The sequence below is a fragment of the Danio rerio genome, chromosome 5 (assembly GCF_052040795.2).
Source record: "Danio rerio strain M-AB ecotype USA chromosome 5, GRCz13ab, whole genome shotgun sequence".
Classification (NCBI taxonomy): domain Eukaryota; kingdom Metazoa; phylum Chordata; class Actinopteri; order Cypriniformes; family Danionidae; genus Danio; species Danio rerio.
Window position 1 is genome coordinate 40,764,779 of NC_141025.1, and position 19,911 is coordinate 40,784,689.

Here is a 19,911-nt window from a genome sequence, read left to right on the forward strand (position 1 = left end):
TTTTGTCCCATTTTATATTAGATGGCCTTTTCTACTATGTACTTCCATCAAACAATAAATACACTGTACTTACTGTGTTCATAATGTATTGCAGAACACTTCTGGTGCTCTAGAGGTGAGATATGGGTAGGGTTAGGGACAAGTTTGATGGTATTGGTAGGTTTATGGGTGAGTTAAGAAGTAAGGCAAGGTCAACAATGTAATTAGATAAATTAATTACAGTTGTAATGATGTGCGGGTATTAAATCAATCATAAGTACAATGTAAAAATAGTGTATTTACTAGGGATGCTCCAATCGATGGGCTGGAAATCAGTATTGGCTGAAAATTGGAATTAATGATGCGATTAGTACTTGCTAACCTAACTGATCTCATGAACTGATCACAAGTTTGTTGGTGAGTTTACAAGCAGAGGAAGACACACATGCGCCCTAGGTTATACATCAGCAGTGCTTATAGGTGTGCATTTTAAATGATTAGGAATCAAATATGCACTCAAAGCATTTTCTTTATTGAGAGATGTTGAATTTTTCCTTCATTTGCAATGTTCCCAAATAGTAATTTTTCTTACCAATTTTTTAAAAATCTGTTTAATCTATTATTTTCAATAAAGCTGCTTCATTCTGACCATAACATGTCCATACTAAATGATTAAACAAGACATGTTTAAGTGATTTTCCTTAACTGTTCAATGCAAAATCCTTAAATTTATTCTCTTAGGTAAGAAAAGATCTCCACTTAAGTGATTTATGCAATGGCAAAGTTATATAAAGCTTGATGCATCAGAATTTAGTACTCTGTATCAGCCAGTCACCATGACAAGAAATAGGTACTCAGTATTGACTGCAAAAATCCTGATCAGAGCATCCCATGTTTTACACAATAAGTCTATTGTAACAAATGATTAATTTCAGTTTACGTACATATTAGTAAAGGTAATCTAATATAATGTACGACCAGACCCTCAAACATGTTTCCGACAAGTGTAGGGTGAGTAAATGATGACAGAATTTTCAGTCTGGGTGAACTGTCCCTTTAAATGCCCAGAACGTTCCACACTGAGAACTGCTTCATAAAAGTTTAAAGAGGTCTGACACCTAGTGGTTAAGGATGAATTACTTTTCTCCATGTACATTTTGGCCTGACTTTTCAAAAAACTACACAGTCCTGATTGTCAAGAAATGATTTTGAACCACAACCAATTATAGATTAGCAAAATAAATCAAGCTGATCGGCAAATTCACTCCCCTGATATTCATTAATGTCAAAATCCATGTAAAGATCCAGTAATGTACAACAACCCTACCATAATAAAAAAAGTTAAAGTTTTAAAAAGTTCACGTGTCTACGTTTTATTTAAAACCTTACCAAACATGCCAATGTGTCAAATTATGTTAAATGGACAGTTCACCCAAAAAGTAAAGTTCTGTCATCCTTTATTCTCTCTCCACTTGTTCCAAACCTGTTTGAGTTTCTTTATTGTGTTGAAAACAGAATAAAACATTTTGAGGAATGTTGGAAACTGGTAGACATTGGGACTACAATGGGATTTCAAATTTCCAACATTATTCATGTCTTCTTTTCTTTTCAAAAAAGAAAAGAAACCCACAAAGCTTTGTAACTATTTGAGGGAGAGTAAATGATTTTTCATTTTTGGGTTAACCATTCCTTAAATTAACATATTGGATCTTTAGGTAGGTTCATTCTGATGTAACAACAGATTTCATTGTAGAAATCAATGCCCTTTAAATACTATTGAAAGACAAAAGAGAAGGCTTTCACAAACATACATATAGTACACACAAAATATAAATAGACACAAACAAAAATAGACCCACTATCTCTTTCTCGCTCTCTCACTCACTCACTCACTCACTCACTCACACACACACTCACTCACTCACACACACACACACACACACACACACACACACACACACACACACACACACACACACACACACACACACACACACACACACACACACACACAACAAAACAAAACAAAACACACATAAAACAGATTATGTAAAGGAACTCTTCAAATATTAATGCTGACGTTTGCTGTTAATAATGAATTAATCATACAGTCTCACATGTCATCACACTGACGCACGATAAGTAACAACATAACAATGACTTTATTACAATGCTTTTAAGTTTGAATAAAAAAATCTAAAAGGTCATTGTGAGGAAATAAATAAATGAATGAATACAATTTTTAACAAATTAGGTAATACAACGAAATATTTATTATTTTATAGTTACACGCCTTTATTTTATTTTATTTTTTTGCAAATTTATTCTCTGTGAAAATATTCCTATGTGAAACTTTTACAATTTTGATAATGCACATTAATAGGCCTGTCGCAATTATCAATATATTGATTATCAACACATGGCCATGACAACAATAATTTTTGTTGATGCAATATAGGCCAGACAAAAAAAAAAAAAAAAAACTAAATCAGCAACATTTAAGTTGATTGCGCAACCTCAATCTCTTTTGGAGGTGTCAGTGTCAGTATGATTAAAAAAACTATAGAATTTACTATAATTTACTATAGTACATTTTTATCTGAGATCTGTTATTTTTTTCTAGTTCTATTTACCTTGAATTTTTTTGTTCAATTTTCTTTTAATTTGTTTAGGACATACAATTTCACATTCTGATTCCAATGCCAACTTATTAAATTGTTAAAATGACTATAATTAAATAAAATGTTCTTAAAAAGAAAATATTGTTTGTTCTTTGGAAAACCATACTTGCATCATGATGCAATTGAATTGTCATTCTTCTGGCATTATATAATGAGTGGCATAAAATGGTCTCTAAATGACAATAAAAACACATTATCAATAGTTTATAAAATAAAACACAACATTTTACTGTAAATACGTACAGATAACTGACAATAACTGTCAAGTGGTCTTTTATTTATTTTAGTTTTTTCCACAGCTGAATTTAGCCATGGAAGAAATCAGAGACCACAAGAAATCATTAGGTAAGTTTTTACTAGTTCCCTTGTTTTTTTTAGTAGCCTCCTGAAGATCAAAACTATGTCAAACAACAGGACATGATATACATTCAATCAGCTGTCACTTGGATTTATTTCATTTATATAATTGTACTTATTATAACAGTATTTGGATGTATAGCAGTGAATTTTTCAGCTAATCTCATCCTAGCTGATATAGGCTATTGTTCGTTGAAATAAAGTTAACATGGACCAGCACTGATGGCAGACAAACAATCAAGCAAATATACTTGCTGTACATCGAGATGTTGTTCAACGTCTCATCATGTTTCCCGCGACAGTTTGTTTTGGGCGGACATGGTTTATGATTGGTTTGCAACAGGAAGAAAACGCAGCACTGTCTGTTACCATGGGAACAACTCAACGTAAACAGGATGGATAACGGCAAAGGCGTCTTTTCGGGTGAAAAAATGGATGAGTTTCGCACCTATGAGGACTTTTTAGATTCCCAGATTAAACCTGTGGATCTGTTTTACCTTGAGGTGACGTATTACAATTCATATTGTACGCTAAGTTAACTGAGCGCAAATAATATCCGAATGCACATCACATAATTATTTTAAATTGCCCGGATTTCTTTCATCATTGTGAAACTCGCAAACAGTGTGCGTTTTATATTTGTATTTATTTATTTGTTTGTTTTTTGTTTTGTAGTTCAGCATTTTAATGAGTGAATTGAAATAGTTTGGTGGTGTGTAACGTTGTATCACAAGTAGACTGTATTGCAGTTTAACGCTAGAGGGCGACATGATAACTTAAGTCGAAATTAAACTCACATTTCTTTTTGCCATTTAACTACGTCTGATTGAGTCAAGAGATACCCAATATTTCTGTGTGCATGAAAAGGCACAGTTTGTCCGTCAGATAAAAAACCGTTATAATGTATAAAATTAGTTGATCTAATAAATGTATCCATTATCATTAATTAGGGCAATTTAAAACAAAACAACAATAGGGCTTTATGATGTCTATCTCTTTTAGACCATTTTTTATTTTATTATAAAATATTTGAAAAAATTCATGTCTCTGAAAGTATTTAAAAGTAGTTAATACTTTTTTGCAAACATTTTACAACAATTGTATGATTAAACATTAAACGTTTAACTTCATCACAGGAAAAAAATGAAATGTGAAAGTATATTTAAGTAGAAAAAGAGTTATTTTACAGTGCCATATTGAACAATGTTCCTGTTTTTATTGTATTTTATCAAATAAATTATGCCTTGTGGTCATAAAGTCCATGTTTACAAATCAAAAATGATTTTTTAACTGTTGTTTTACATTGTAAATTAAGTTTGGATTCTTTGGTGATGTTAATGGTGGTTGTTGCTAGATCAGATATGGTTGCAGCCGGAAGTTAATAAAACATATTTAAATTATTTATAAAATTTCCCATTAATTGTATTTTATTTCTTTGCATATTTTATTAAAGTCTACCACCACCCCAACCCCAACCCCAACTTTCACAGTAATGTAAAAACAGCAGTTATACAGAGTATTATTATTTATGTTATCTAATAAATTACTCAGGGGCAGCACGGGGCGCAGTGCACAATCGCCTCACAGCAAGAAGGTCGCTGGTTCAAGCCCCGGCTGGGTCATTTGGCATTTCTGTGTGGAGATTGTATGTTCTCCCCGTGTTTGCATGGGTTTCCTCCAGGTGCTCCGGTTTCCCCTTACAGTCCAAAGACATGCGCAATAGGTGAATTGAATAAACTAAATTGGCCATAGTGTACGTGTGTGCATGCAAGAGTTTGTGGGTGTTTCCCAGTGTTGGGTTGTGGCTGGAGGTGCATCTGCTGCGTAAAACATATGCTAAATAAGTTGCCGGTTCATTCTGCTTTGGCGGCCCCTGATTAATACAGGGACTAAGCCGAAAAGAAAATAATTGAATTAATTAATTGAATTACCCAATAAATTGGATGTTTTAACGTCTACCCCGTCACAGTACTGTAAAAATATGAATTATTGTTATACAGTATCATAAAAAACTTCCGGCTGGCCGCGTATCCTATAGACTTTACCGTTAATGGTGTCAGATTTAACAGCTTTACAGAGGAAAAACACTTTTTGTTTTCATTTGGCATTTTTTCTTTTTTACTGTTTGACTTTTAGTGTTTTTATGAATCCGTTAGTTTTAACAGTGGATTTAACCCTTCGCAAATGGGTCTTTCCAGGTTTTTCTTAAACAGCACCTCACTGCAAACCCAATGCCCTATAACCACATGTTAGCAGCTCCTCCTTTTGTGGGCATAAGGCATCTCGCTAAATCATATGGAAATGATACAATCCAGGTTTAACTAGGCTGCAGTGACATGTGGCAAAAAATCCTTGATTCTGGCAGCCACGAAACTGTCAGCACAGCTCAAGTCATGTCCTTTTGTCATATAAATAGCATGTATACTAAAATTGGATTGATATAAATAGCACTTGAGCTCAAAACTAGCACAAATGTGTTGTACATACACTAGCCTGTTTGTTTAAAAATGCCATGCCAGGGTAGATTGTCGAATGCCATGATTTTTTTTTTTTCATATTGTACAGCCACCTCTAGCTCAGCAGATCTGTGTTATTGCTCCTCCAGGATCAGGAACTGGCCCGCCAGCTGGTGGAGCTGGGCCTCAAGGATAGCAGTTTGGAGAGGGAGGAATTTGAGACAAGAAAAGCAGCTGCCGAGGCCTCCAGGCTTGCTTCAGGAAGCCAACAGAAGTAAGGTTTTTGTGTAGTGACCATGAAAAGGGGACAGATTTCAAACCAGTATGTGACCTTGAGAACATGTATTTTCCAGTTAACGTGTCAGGCTTCCTTCGTGAAACGTGAGCAGAGTGAATTTCTGTGTATATCGTTTGTTAAACCACTCTGACGTACATCGTCACATTCAATTTAATGTCACAATCTACGTGCGAAGGGTTTTACGAACAATTCATTCTGCTCCTGTTGGATGAATGAGGTCCATTGACTTTGGAGAATGAATATATTATTGACACAGACTCATTGTAAATATCAAAGACATCAAATGACGTTAAGATGGTAACTTATGTTGGATTATAGGATCTAAAACTCCAAGGACACAACAGCCTCTTTCTAGATAGATCTTGGCTGAAAGCAGCATGGACTTTCTGCTGACGCGAATGCTTTTTATAGACGCACCTGACAGCTCAAGTGTATCTTAAATGCAGATCTTTCGTCCCTTCACTGTAAGAGAGGCAAAAGTGGTGTTAATGTGTGTTTGTGGGAGTTTTGGGATGCTGTAAACTTGGTCGCTGACTTGGACAGGGATTGCATAGTTGGTGTGGTGAGGCTTCAGGAAACATTTTTGGAGAACTATATTTGTGTTTTCTTGTGGCAGCTCCCCTGCTTAACCACCTGCAGACGTGTCTTTGTGGCGTTCAGTGCTTGTGAAAATCAAGCGCAGAAAGACGTTCTGGCTCTCAGTTCAAGCAAAATAACATGGCAAAAAGGACAGAAACGTCTATTACAGATCAAATTGCAGTCAAATAAGAAAATAACTCTTTAGGCATATAATTTAACACAGCCTTTTGTAGAGTAAAGCACTCTCAGATGCTATTGTGTTTGCTTCAAGCCAATGAACTCTTTGAAAGGACTCCTATAGCGTGTTTGCTTTTTTACTTAGACATTCAATTTTATATAGGCTATAGCCAGTTAAGGTTTGGATTCAGGCCTCAGAAGTTTAACAGATTAATTTAGGCTCAATTGTTCTTATTTTACAAAAAAGTATTGTTCAAACTACTTATTTTAAATAAGCTGAAACTACAATTGTTAAGTTTTTTGGGTACAACTTGATTGTTTTATGCTCAATCTATTTGCATTTGTAATAATAAACAAGATAACTTAATTCTTTTATGTTGCTCCAACACAAATCAGTTGTGTGGAACGCAGCATTATTTACAGCGTTGGCTGTTTATGTGTATTAATGTTTACATTTAAGTTGCAGCGTCTTTGTTTGGGTGCAGATGTTGACTGTTATGGTTCGCTAAGTAATTTAACATTATTTAAACGGGATGACGCAGTGGCGCAGTAGGTAGTGCTGTCGCTTCACGGCCAGAAGGTTGCTGGTTTGAGTCTCGGCTGGGTCAGTTGGCATTTCTGTGCGGAGTTTGCATGTTCTCCCTGTGTTCATGTGGTTTCCTCCAGGTGCTCCGGTTTCCCCCACAGTCCAAAGACATGTAGTACAGGTGAATTGGGTAAGCTAAATTGTCTGTAGTGTATGAGTGTGAATGGGTGTGTATGGATGTTTCTCAGGGATGGGTTGCGGCTGGAAGGGCATCCGCTGCGTAAAAAATATGCTGGATAAGTTGCCGGTTCATTCCGCTGTGGCAACCCCACATTAATAAAGGGACTAAGCTGGAAAGAAAATGAATGAATGAATGAATAAATGATTTGAACGGATAGTTTACCCAAAAAATTGTAATTTATCATTTACTCTCCCTTGACTTGTTCTAAACAAGTTAAAATAATTTTTTGTTCTGTTGAACACAAAAGAAGAAATTTTGAAAAATACTACTTCCATAGTATTTGTTTTTTCTGATGGTTATGGTTACAGGTTTCCAACATTTTTCAAAAATATCATCTTAAATTTCATTTTTGAAAGAACTATTCCTTCAAATGTTGTTTTCACAAATAACCATCTCATCCACACGAGGACTCGATCACTTCAGTGCTGTTTATAGGTTACCATATTGTTGTGTGTATCCTATGGTTAATACGCAAGTTTAGCTCTGTTATGTATGATTGTAAAAGAGGTTGAAATTGAGAAAGAGTCACAATTGCGAGGAGAAAAAAGACTCACAGTTAGAAAGGCGAAATTCTTAAAACAAGAATAAATCTAAATGGCAATATATGTCTAAAAGCTCACACTCTATAGGAATTTTAAGTTTACAGTATTAGTGCGGGGCACAGATTAATCAACACGATCACACAGCAATTTGTATCTTTTTGATTTAATCGTTAATTCGTACTCATTCGTTTAATTTAGTACAAATTGCTTATCCCCCAATGACAATTGGGTTTAGAGATGGGGTTGGGTGCCATGCCTCCTTTAACATTGTATATTTTCATATGGCTGAACTCGAAAACGAATTCACCACTAAACTAATAAAACGTAGTTACGTTTGGATTTGTAAGTGGTTTTTATGGAAGCTTGTTTCTGCCTCGGAATTCTCTGAATTATTAGATGTTTTAACTTACTATGTTCACTTAAATTCTGAATTTCTGTAAGTCTGGACTGTTAAAATTTTTAATCAATGTTATACAATACTTGAACATAACCGAATAGATTTTTTTTACATATTTGAAGGCTGTGTTGAAGGATGTCACTTGTTGGGTCACATGAAATTGAGCAATATGCTGTCATTACTTTCCACATTGTTGTTTGTTTATACAGATAAAAGCTGAAGTCACTTTACAAAAAAAAATCAAGAGTTGTTTTGGTCACATGATATTGGAAAGAGAAGGAAGAATTTAAATAATAAGCTATTAATAGGGATTAGCATTAGAAAACATCACCAAATAATAGCTAAAATGAACAAAAGTCAACTTGTATAGCATGTATCTATATTCATCTAGATGTTCTCAGCAGAATGTAAGTATTTGGTTCGTCAACAGTAACAACTGTTAATTCTAGAAATTTATACAAATAAAAACTAAATTGCCCTTTCAAATTGGTTGATATAATTAAAAAAAAAAAAATTTGTATTCTCATTTGTGAAAACAGTTCAAACAGTGCTGCTTCATATTTTTATTTATTATTATTATTATTTATTTATTTTATTTTATTTTAAAAGTAATACTTTTTTTGCAATTCTTTGATTAACAAATTTTATGAATCAGAAACATTTGACAAAATTCAAGTATTCACTGAAAAATACATATATTTTATTGTCCCCACACATATGAATTTAAGATCCAGTACAACAACACATAAAAGTAGATGAGTGACTTTTATTACATTTAAAATCATTGATTGGATCACTTTTACCATCAACTCAGCAAAACAAACACTTAATCTCTTTCCTTTAGCAGCTCCTTTTTATTTTCCGCCTTCCACAGTTTGCTTTCTCTCTGCTTTCCTTCCTCCCTTTCTCTCTGCCTTTTCAGGCCTCCTTTTGCTCACCGAGACCTTTAGTGCCTGCAGGTGTATAAATAGAGATGTTTTCAATTAAGACTTGCTTTGCCTGTAGCGTGCATCTGATCAATGAATGCCTCTGCACCTGTGGTAATAAAATACCAAAGGGACGAGGGAGACTGTGCTATGAATGCTAATCAGATGTTGCCCTTTTGTTGCCCTGTTATAGGCTAGTACATAACATGCTTCGTTTGACAGATAGGCATTGTGGTATCCTGCCAACAAATCACAATTGAACAAATGAAGGGATTTCGCCCTGAGAAACTCAATACTTGACGCAATGGGAAAAGCTTGAATGAAAGAGATGGTTGACTGAAAGATGGCTATTGTGGAGAAAAGGTTCCACAATGACTTATGACTGCGCTGAAATAATGGACAACAGTAAACGTAAAGCTTTCTTTATGCGATTAAAACTAGACTCCTTCATCGCCGTCCTTTCTTTCGCTCTGCATCTGTGACTTTTTCCGAGATGAATGTGAATTAGGCAGATGAGTGAAAGCATTACTTTTTTCCCTCTAATAAATCAGGTCCATACAGAGGGAATGGGAGCGATCAGGAGTTTGGCTCGGGTCTGAGCGTACGGATAGCGCTGAAAAAAAAAATTTCTCCTTAACTGGTGTTTAGAAGCGAGGTCATGTCGAAAACCGGCTCATGCCCTCTCAGCAAGTTTACAATTCACAACGTCCTCATAAATGCTGCACCACTAGGCCTGGATCAAAAAGCGTAAGGTCATGCAGGTTCCGAGCATTCTGGTGTGAGTTTCAGAGAGGCGAGAGAGCCTGGTGGTTTTACGCAGGCCTGATATGAGGCCCTGGCAGGAGCCCTGAAACCTGCAGCCTGGCTCAGACCCAGCAGTAAATGTCAGCAGATGTCCTGACCTCGCGTGCTCATGACAGGCTCCGGAGACTCGAGTTTGAACCCCCCCTCCCCCTCCCACTCCTTCAAAACCCCCAGCACAACCACAGCCATGCTCTTTGTCCATTGTTTGACTCCGTCGAAAAAATGCCACTCTCCACAAATTCACCCCTTTCGAAATTGATGGTTGGAGCCATCGCTCACTAGCCAAGTAAAACCCTGCTGCGAACACAGACTGTACATATGCACCGCGGTGTTAATCCCTTGCTCACATAGGCTGAAATAAGACCTTCAGGCCTGTTTTTCAGGCCATGATCAGGAGGATAGCTTGGCCTGTGCTGGTTGTCCCACAACGACCCAGCATACAAGGTGCTAAATGAAGCTAATCGGAAAGGTGCATATGTTATGCCAGGCATACACAGTGAAATTTTGGTCCTAATTTTGACTCTTTTTCAGCTTTGTCATGCTGTGTTCATGCACTGTACAAGGGGAAAAGATAGGCAATTAAAGGCATAGTTTTTTAAATGTATTTACTCACCCTCAAGTGCTTTCTCAATATTAATTGATTAATAATTAATATTAATTAAGTGGTTTCTATATTCTTTTGAACACTAAGAACAGAATAGAAAAGAAGGCTGAATACCTGTAACAACTGACTTCCATTGTAAGAAAAACAAATAGTATGGAAGTCAACGCTCCGGTTTTCCAGCTTTCTTCAAATATATCTTGTTTTGCTTTCATAAGTAATTGGAAAAAGTGAATGGTGAGTAAATGATAACAGAGTATTAAGTTTTGGATGAATCAAAGCTATAAAGCAATTGAGTTAAACTCAAGTGTATTGTGCCCTTACTGAACCCACCCAAAAACAGAAACCTCTTTGCACCTGCAAATTTTTAATTTCGTCACAGGTGAACAGAACTAAATAGAATAAAATGAACGGGGTCTGAAAAGTTCAGAGGCAGTTGAAAATGCATTCAGTCACATTGCTTTAAAAGTGAAGACATTCGGACCGCCATAAATGACCACTACTCAACTGCCTACTGACAAAATCCATAAACAATAAAGCCGAAAGTATACTTCACTTTTTACAGGGGTTTTCATGCAATGCATGTGATGTGAAAGTAATCAGAATAAAATGGGCATACTGTACACACACTGCAGGATTTGACTTGTTGTAAATGCACATAAGGTTTCATTCACTCACAACACTTGTACAACATTTATTAATTATTGTTCAACATTTACTTAAGCATTATTAAAGAGCAAAGTTGTGATTGATAACATTAATTCAACATAGGCTCATTCTGAAAGCGTAGCCCTATATACATTTCTGGAGATCACGAATTAAGTAGCCAGAAGTATGTATGGCTGCATTTCATTTTTAAAATGAATGCTACAGGGCGGTATAAAACCATTCCTTTTCACGCTTAACTGCTGGCCGCTTACCTCTGTGTGGACTGCTTTCCCTTTGTTACCAGTTTGTCCAATTAGCTCAACATGTATGTCAGCGGACTTGAAATGCAGAGAGGAGTTGACCATGGGGACAGAGTTCAGCAGTTTCAGAAAGGAGGCAAGTCAAAAACAAAGGCTAAAAAAATAAAATAAACAAGTAAATAACGGTGAAAACATGGTATAAAAAAAAAATCACGCGAGGGCTTTTCTTTTTTTGGATTGCTTTATAAAATGGTCGGTTGGGTTAAGGAAAGTGGGTGGGCGAGTCAATCTGTACTTTTAAAAACATCATTGGTTGGGTTTAGGTAAGGAGGAGGGTGGGTCAGTCGATCGGTCAGTCAGTCAGTCATTCAGTCATTCAGTAAATCAGTCGACAACGCCTCTGGTGGGTTTACACTAGAACAGAAGGCGTAAATGACACTTGCGAGAAAAATTTGACATCTGAAAAAACGTAGCTCCTTGGACGTATTTGGCGCACTCCAGAAATGTATATTGCGGTACGGTTTTAGAATGAGCCTGAGTTGCAATAATTAATGCACTGTAAGTTAAAATTAACAAACAAACATTTTCATCAAACATCAACATTTTTTTAAATTAACTAATGTTAGCAAAAATACTGTAATAAATCTATTGTGCATTGTTTGTTCATGTTAGTAAATACATAAACTAACATTAACTGATACAACCTAATAGTAAAGTGTTACCAAAATTACTTTATCCGCAGGTGACAGCTGTGCCTTAGTGGCATCAATTCACAAGGTACAGTAGTAGTAAAAAATCAGCATGAAAGCTATAGTGACAATGGATACCTAAATAGATGTGATATTGTACAAACAAGTTAACAATTACACTTATTCGTACAACTTTAGAATGAAAGAGTACAAAGACATTTATTGGTTATAACACATGGCTAACAGACAGACTCCTGTAGGCTAGGAGAGATGCCTGTGAATGCATACAGATCAAATGAAGTTAACATTAAAAGGCTACATGCCAAAATATAAAAATATCTTCTTTTGTGTTCAACAAAAGAAAGAAGCTCATAAACGTTAAAAAACATATGAGAAAGAATGAAGGATAAGGTCATCTCTTTAATACAGTAGTTTACAGTAGTGATTATATAGATTTACATAATATTAACATAATTAACTTTAAAGATAATGGGAAGTTTGCATTGATGTCATTAATGGTGGGGATGTCCAGTCTATGTTTTCCCATGGTACTAACGTTTTGGAGTAGTATTTCTTTTCTTCTGTTTGGAAGAGAAGAGTAGCTTGTGGCCGTGATATCTAATACCGAGGAACTGTCAAGCAGATCACTATTCTATTTTCTACTCTCTATTCAAGATGTTGAACTGAACAATTGTGTCTACAAACCACCATCAAAATTTATGCTTTGATGTAAAATACTAAATATTTGTCAAAACCTAAAAGATGTTCAATGACAGTTATAGGAGAAGTGGAAAGTAATCTGATAAAGCTAATTTGTTACAATAAATCTGGGCGCTAGTTTACCTGGATGTTACTATAAAGGACAGTATGCATTTAAGGAACTATATCATACCTGTCAACCCTCCCGTTTTTCCCGGGATTCTCCCGTATTTTACTGTTCTATCCCGCTATTATACCGTAAAGGTATAAATAAAGGTATTTTACCCATACCGCCGAACCACCAGGGGCCGCCCTTGCTCTTAAGTGTGAGTCTGTTCTGTGCTTTCACTTTGAAAACAAAGCATGAAAACACTTTGAAGTAAATATAAAAACGGCAGGATTCCTGTTCCTTTTCCTTACACATGCTGACTCCTCTTCATACGCAATCCTCAAAACAGTCATACGTGTGACTGGCAGCTGACGAGCTACATAGTGATAAACATACGCTATTTCCCAAATGGATTCTGTACACGTGATTTGAAGTTGAGTGAAAGTCTGGGTTTTGGCTGCGTGTTTGAACAGACATATAAACATAATTAATAATAATAATAATATCTAAAGATGTCGATCTTGGTGATTTTTTTCTTCTAATTTCGTCCTAAATGAGCATTAAAAAGCTAAAATGTTAGAAGTGTGCATTTTTAAAGTGATACCTGTTATTTAAAGTTAATCAAACGAAAAAAATATAAATAAATTATATTCATTCGTTGCTCTTTAATCAGAATGTGTAAGTTATGCCGTGAAAAAAACAGCTAATGAGATTTGATAGCTTGATTTTATTTCTTCATAATATTTATTTTATTAGCTATTATAGCTGTTTGCTAATATATTTGCTGCTAATGTATACTATTTATTTTTTTCTTTTGTAAATAATAAAAATAAAACATATTACTGACCATTTAACTGTTAATTTACAATGGAACTGCTCCAAATGAACATATTTAGTAATTTGGGGATTTTTTAAAAGGGGTATGCCTTATTATGATGGTGGGCATATCCCTTATATTCACATCCTAATGTTGACAGATATGCTATAAACATTTTACAAAAAGAACAGAATGCTCAAGCAAAACTCCTTTTGTGGTCATATTCTTACAGAGTTTTGCCCAGCAGAGTTTAACACCAGCATCTCCTTGCAGCAGATCTTTGCTTGTTTGTTTGATTGAAGAATCTCTGCCTCTGTTTTGACCCATTTACATGTTTTTAATTTAGATTTACAATTACATCTTTTTCTCTATTTAGCAGATGATTTTCTCCAAAGTGACTTAAAAATGACTAGTAAACATACTCAAAATCTGCAAACTGATCTTTTTTTGCTTCCTTCCCTGTTGTAGGCTAGTAAACTATTACTAAGAATAATTTCCCTATTGCAAAAACACATTTATGCTTTATGCATAAGTGACAATGAGGAGATGAGTGATTGAGGCACTTTTGGTTGTTGGTAAGTTTTAGGTGACAAACTAAATGTAGTGAATCTTATTTTTTAATGTTGGACAAAAATGTGAAATGTGTGAAATGTGTCCTACTATATCACTGAGGCTGGACAACAGTTTTGTCAGGATCACCAGCAATCCAGTCTTGTAGATCGCAGGGAATAACTCACTTTCACTCGGGACTACAAATCCGTCACCATATGGACTACAAATCCTGTCATGCACAACACACTCACACCTGTTCCAGTTTCCCACTGATTGCTAACACTCAGCTAAAGCTGTTCAAAACTGATTACATGGACTTTAAAGGCAGCACAGAAACACACACACAAGGGAGTCTTGTTATACTGCTTTTGTGAACATTAAGACAAGGTTTTCTTGCCTGTTTTGACCCTTGCCTTGCCTTGTTTGTTTGTTTAATTTATTATGTTGTATGGTGTCTGCCTTTTAACCACTTGCCTGTGTATTGTCCGCGACTCTGGACTGCCCTTATACTTCTGCTTGCTCTTGTGTTGATTGTTGCTTGTCTGATCATTCTCCGGATAATAAACCCTGCATGCATTTGGATCTGCACTTACTTTTCAGCATCCCACTTCACATTACAAATATAAATTATTAAACTTTTTATTTTAAAAGGCAAGTCATTTTACTCGGTGGCCATCTTTGAAATGCCGCTCGAGCAGTATGCTTGGGCATTCTGTCTGAATGGGAAAACATTGAATTCTCCAAAACCGTTTGCCAAGCTTACGATTACATTACATATTTGCAATCATTATTAAAATTAAACAACTGTCTTATTAGTTTCGTTTCTAAACGTCAGAGTCAAACAAAATCTGCATATTTTCACGTTCCCCAAGTTAATGCGCATACCCACTCTAAAGGAACAACATCACGATATCAACCTCATTTATGGCTGTTCTACATATTATCATCCTCTGGATAATGCATTGTCAGATCTTGCTGGTTTTCTGAAGTAATTTACAAATTTTCCTGTCTCAAAAAACAATAAAAGTATATTTTTCCACTTTCATGATAGATTTTTTTTTTTACCAACATCAGTCCTGTTGATAACTAGCAAACCTCCATGTACTTTAAAGATTTTAATCCGTCAAATGATTAAAGGCTTAAAGTCACAAATAACCATTAATGATACAATGAATCTACAGTCATGATTATAGGTAGAAATAAAAGGTTTCCTGACAAGAATAAGTTTTTGTTCTCTTTTACACTTTTGGGTTGTATTTAATCAACTGAGCAAATATTCCTGCTCACCAGAATTAAAATCTGCTTCGTCGCTCAGCATGTTAGCAATGAAAAGAAATGGGATTTGTCAGGAATAACAGTATCTTATTTCAATTTCCTTTTGAGAGCTTTGCAATGGATTTATTCAATCTGGAATCAATGTTCTATTTCACTGACTTGCCACTTTACTTTTCACATGCTTATTCTTAAAACAGGCAATTATTTGTACAGTATGTGCTATGTATGTTGTTTGAGTGAAACTAATCACAGTCAATCTATTTTAGGATTTCTTTTTATTTAAAGTGTCTAGATGGTTATTGGTGATCTTGAAATTCCACAACATAGATTGGCACATACAGTATATACTGAAATATTTTCAAAAGGCGCTATGATGCAAAATCAACAGAAGGTATAGGTGTCCACAGTCATATTGGAGTGAAATAAACACGTTTTTTGGAGAAATTTCCTGACAATAAATTAAGATCCAAATCACTGCAATTTTGAGCCCTACCGCAACGTGACATAAGAGTGTGGTTTTCCACATTAATTGACATTAAATTGAATTGATTGACAATTTTGCTTATTAAATGAGTATCATATCCACAAGGCAGGACTTGCACAGAAACTGGGATTAAATGATTTGTTCCAATTCTCCGTGATCAGCTGCACCTCAGCAATAGGTTTCACAAGTTTAAAACGTTTTTAAAATTGCATGTTTGTAAAAAATAAAAGACAGAAATATCACTATGTAAATTCATAACTGCTGGAATCACCACAGCCACATTTTTTGTTCAGTACAACAATTAAAGAAGATGCTTCAGTACCGGTTTGTTAGCATTAAATCAGGTTTATTTTGTACATTAGCATAACGGATATCCATACAGTAGTGTATGTTAACTTAGGGCCTACTCACACTATGCCATCCGTACCGTGCCCAGGCCCGTTTCCCGGATCGTTTGAGAAGTGTGAGTGCGCTGAATCGGGCTCAAGCACGGTTCACTTGGCCGGCCCTGGCCCGGTTGGAAGAGGTGTGCCTGAGCGCGGTACACTTGGGCTTTGGCGCGGTACGCTTGTGTGTGAGCGCGAAACGCGCCAAAGCCCGAAACCAAAAGCGAGACGTGACTTTTAAGGGACTGTTTGATATGGATTTATTAATCATTCTTGCTGTTCAGTGATCGCAAACTGCCGTAGTTTATTAAAGACGCAAACTCCTCACAGCACGCCAGCTGCGCGCCTTCAGCAGACCTCCTCATTCCTGCAGCACGAGAGCTTTGATTGTTTATGAGCGCCAAAAGTGGCGGATCTGTTCGGTAAAATATCTGACTGCGTGTCCCCGCATCCCTAAGGACTGTTTGGCGAAATATTTGACTGCATGTCACTGCATATCAAACGACTGAAAGGATATAACTAGAGAAATCTGCACCGTGCTGCTGAGTGAGAGCGTATGGCAAGCCGTTTTAACATTTAAACCTTGTTCTGACTATCCATAATTATATTTAGAGATATAATTATATATTTTGACAAGTCATTATTATAATTCAACTTGTTAGAATGACAATTAGAGATATCTGCAATTACAATTGTACTAGTACGAAATCAGATTGGAGATATCTGCAAATATATTGTGACTAGTCATATTCCTCCATTGACTTCCATTGAAAAATATTTGCAGATATCTCTAACTGAGTTTTGACTCGTCAAAAATCCAATTCAGGATATCTACAACTGTAATTCGACTATTAGTAAATTAATTAGAGATATCTTCAAATATATTTGTAAATATCTCTAAATATTACGAATTAAAGACATCTCCAAATGTATGACTAGTAAAAACTCAGTTAGAGATATCTCTAATTACAATTGTGACTAGTCAAAACTCAGAGATATCTGCAAATATTTTTCAATGGAAGTCAATGGAGGAATATGACTAGTCATAATATATTTGCAGATATCTCCAATCTGATTTCGTACTAGTACAATTGCAATTGCAGTTATCTCTAATTGTTATTCTGACTAGTCGAATTATAATTATGACTAGTCAAAATATAATTAGAGATATCTCTAAATATATTTATGGAGTCAGAACAAAGATTTAAATGCTAAAAAGGCTTGCCATAGAGAGCGCTTCTGAACAGCGCAGCAGCGATGACGTAAGCGTGCCGAGGCCCGATATGGTGTGAGCGCGGGCCGTCGGGAGGGGGGACAAGCGTGCTTTGGCCCGGTTCGAGGCAACTGTACCTAGTGTGAGTACGGCCTTATATACAACAGTTCTGTCTGGTTCTCGAATCTAATTGGCTGATAGCTCTGTGAAATACTGCAATAACAGCACTTGTAAAGCCTCCTTACCCTTCTGTATTACTTTGCACACATAGAGTAACAGCAGATCAATAAACTCACTTCAGTCTGACAAATATTGCAGCTGTTGGACAACAATGTACTTTTGAAGTTTTTTTAGGTGATAATGTAGTTGTTTCGATTTCAACTGCGCAGTTAAAACATTATACCTAATTTATAACAGTAAATATTTTAAATATTTATAATTTCAGAAAAACAGCGCACGCCTCCATCCAGTGCCGATTTGCAGCCATAGCGCACTGCTACTGCTACGAACTCTGTAACAACATTGTGTGTTACTCATCGTTGAAGAAAGGCTTGAATTAACTCCACAACAAATACATCAACTAACCAATCGGACCACTCTTACTGTGATAATTCTCAGATCTGCTTCCTTCGTGTCTGTCAATGGCTGCTTGTTTATCTGGCATGACACAGCAAAAGAAGCAGACACACATGTGAGAACAGAGGACTGGGAGAACCAGCTCATTTGCTTTTAAAGGCACAGGCAACAAAAACAGCTACAGTGTCCTCGGACCTCAAAATTCACATATTCAGCAGGGTATAATAAATCCAATGGGTATTTTGAGCTGAAACTTTACATAGGACTGTTTGTATAGTTTCGCTCATGGAAGGTTTTATTCTGCACCTGACCACTCCCACTGTATATTCAGTTTTTGTTCACCTGTTCACTTTAGTATAATTTTCTACCAGACCTGAGCTTTCCCGCTAAATTTAGGTCTGGTTTCCAAAATCTTACATTTAAATTGGGTACTACCAAAAGAGAGCGATAACAGATAAAAATGAAGATCATTATGCAGATGATGCACACACAAACTGCAAATAAAAGCAAGTGCAAAAAGCACTGATCATGTGTTCAGCATGTGTAACAGTCTGGCTGTACCAGTGCTCAATAAGAATGAGGAAATCATAGATATGAGTGTTCCAAAGTAAAGTCGGTACTCTGGAAAGCCATATTGTTATATATTCCGCGCTGCAAGAAATCTAGTAGGGTCCTGCGACTCCCACAGTACAACTATGGGAATGCAGACCTCTACTTTACAGAAACATTCTCGAGACACCAAAGACTTATCTCACATTTAGAAAAGGGGTAAAATAGAAGCCCTTTAATACAAAGGACCTAAAATGTAACTTTAGTGGGAGCAGCAGATAAAAAGTCAACATTCTAAAATTTCCAACAACATTTCATTGAAGTAATAAAAAAAAAACGTAATTTTAGTTCTCCACATTTCAACGCAAAAATAAAACTGAAATGTTGCAAACAAAAACTAGCATTAAAAACTTATATATTGTAGTTTTTTTTTTAAATCAAATGTACTGTAATTGTAATAGACTACCAATTTCATGTGAAAAAAATGTGCATGACTTCCCTTGTACTACCAGAGAGATTTGTTAATATCCTAATTAAAATATAATGTGCTTAAGCATCAGTATATTCTGTATGGGAAGGCAATGCTATTAACAAAGAAACCAATACAATGTAGTGTTGCCTGATGCAGTTGCATCTGGATTTTATTTATTTACTTATTCTTTACTTTAACAGGAATTTCCCATTGAGATATGCATCTCTTCAACCAGAGGGTCCTGACCAAAATGACAGCACAAAAAGTTTCAGACACAAAATTAGACACACATAAATGTCACAAATTAAAATTTACATAAAATATTCACATGATTCTTCCTGGTAAGACTTTAAAAGATTTTTAAAAATATTTAAAAATGGAATTGTTTCTATAATTTTTGTTTTTATTATTATTATTATATTTTTTTCGGGGTTTTCACCTTTATTAGATAGGACTGTAAAGAGAATTGACAGGAAAGCAGGGGGAGCAGTGGGAGAGGAAGAATCGGCATAGGGCCTTGAGGCGGAATCGAACTTGAGTCGCCGTAAACACCGGTTGCATGTGTTGACGCACTAACCACTACAACACTGGCACTGACGAATTGCTTCTATCATGATA

The 19,911-nt window shown here is 35.8% G+C and overlaps 1 protein-coding gene and 1 long non-coding RNA gene across 32 annotated transcripts in view; one reads left to right on the forward strand and one right to left on the reverse strand.

Moving 5' to 3' along the window:
- Positions 1 to 19,911, reverse strand: part of LOC147844083 (uncharacterized) — a 209,768-nt gene that overhangs the window by 91,536 nt on the left and 98,321 nt on the right. For 7 of the 28 annotated variants that reach the window (XR_015491480.1, XR_015491464.1, XR_015491455.1 and 4 more), the window contains exons 1-2: positions 3,278 to 3,400; positions 74 to 109 (exon numbers count right to left, since the gene is read on the reverse strand). The exons of 7 other annotated variants lie outside the window; for them this stretch is intronic. This is a non-coding gene — a long non-coding RNA (uncharacterized LOC147844083). Of the gene's footprint in view, positions 1 to 62; positions 110 to 3,272; positions 3,406 to 8,911; positions 9,187 to 19,911 lie in introns of those variants that run through there. 14 more of the 28 variants (XR_015491485.1, XR_015491470.1, XR_015491473.1 and 11 more) reach the window with 8 other exon arrangements.
- The window catches only part of cfap299 (cilia and flagella associated protein 299), a 101,416-nt gene continuing 84,894 nt past the window's right edge, over positions 3,390 to 19,911 (forward strand). For all 4 annotated transcript variants that reach the window (XR_015490301.1, XR_015490302.1, NM_001115124.2 and 1 more), the window contains exons 1-2: positions 3,390 to 3,520; positions 5,623 to 5,747. Coding sequence is in view for 2 of the 4 variants with exons in the window: in NM_001115124.2 (NP_001108596.2) it covers positions 3,413 to 3,520; positions 5,623 to 5,747 (233 nt within the window). In the remaining 2 variants the exon portion in view is untranslated. The remainder of the gene's footprint in view (positions 3,521 to 5,622; positions 5,748 to 19,911) is intronic.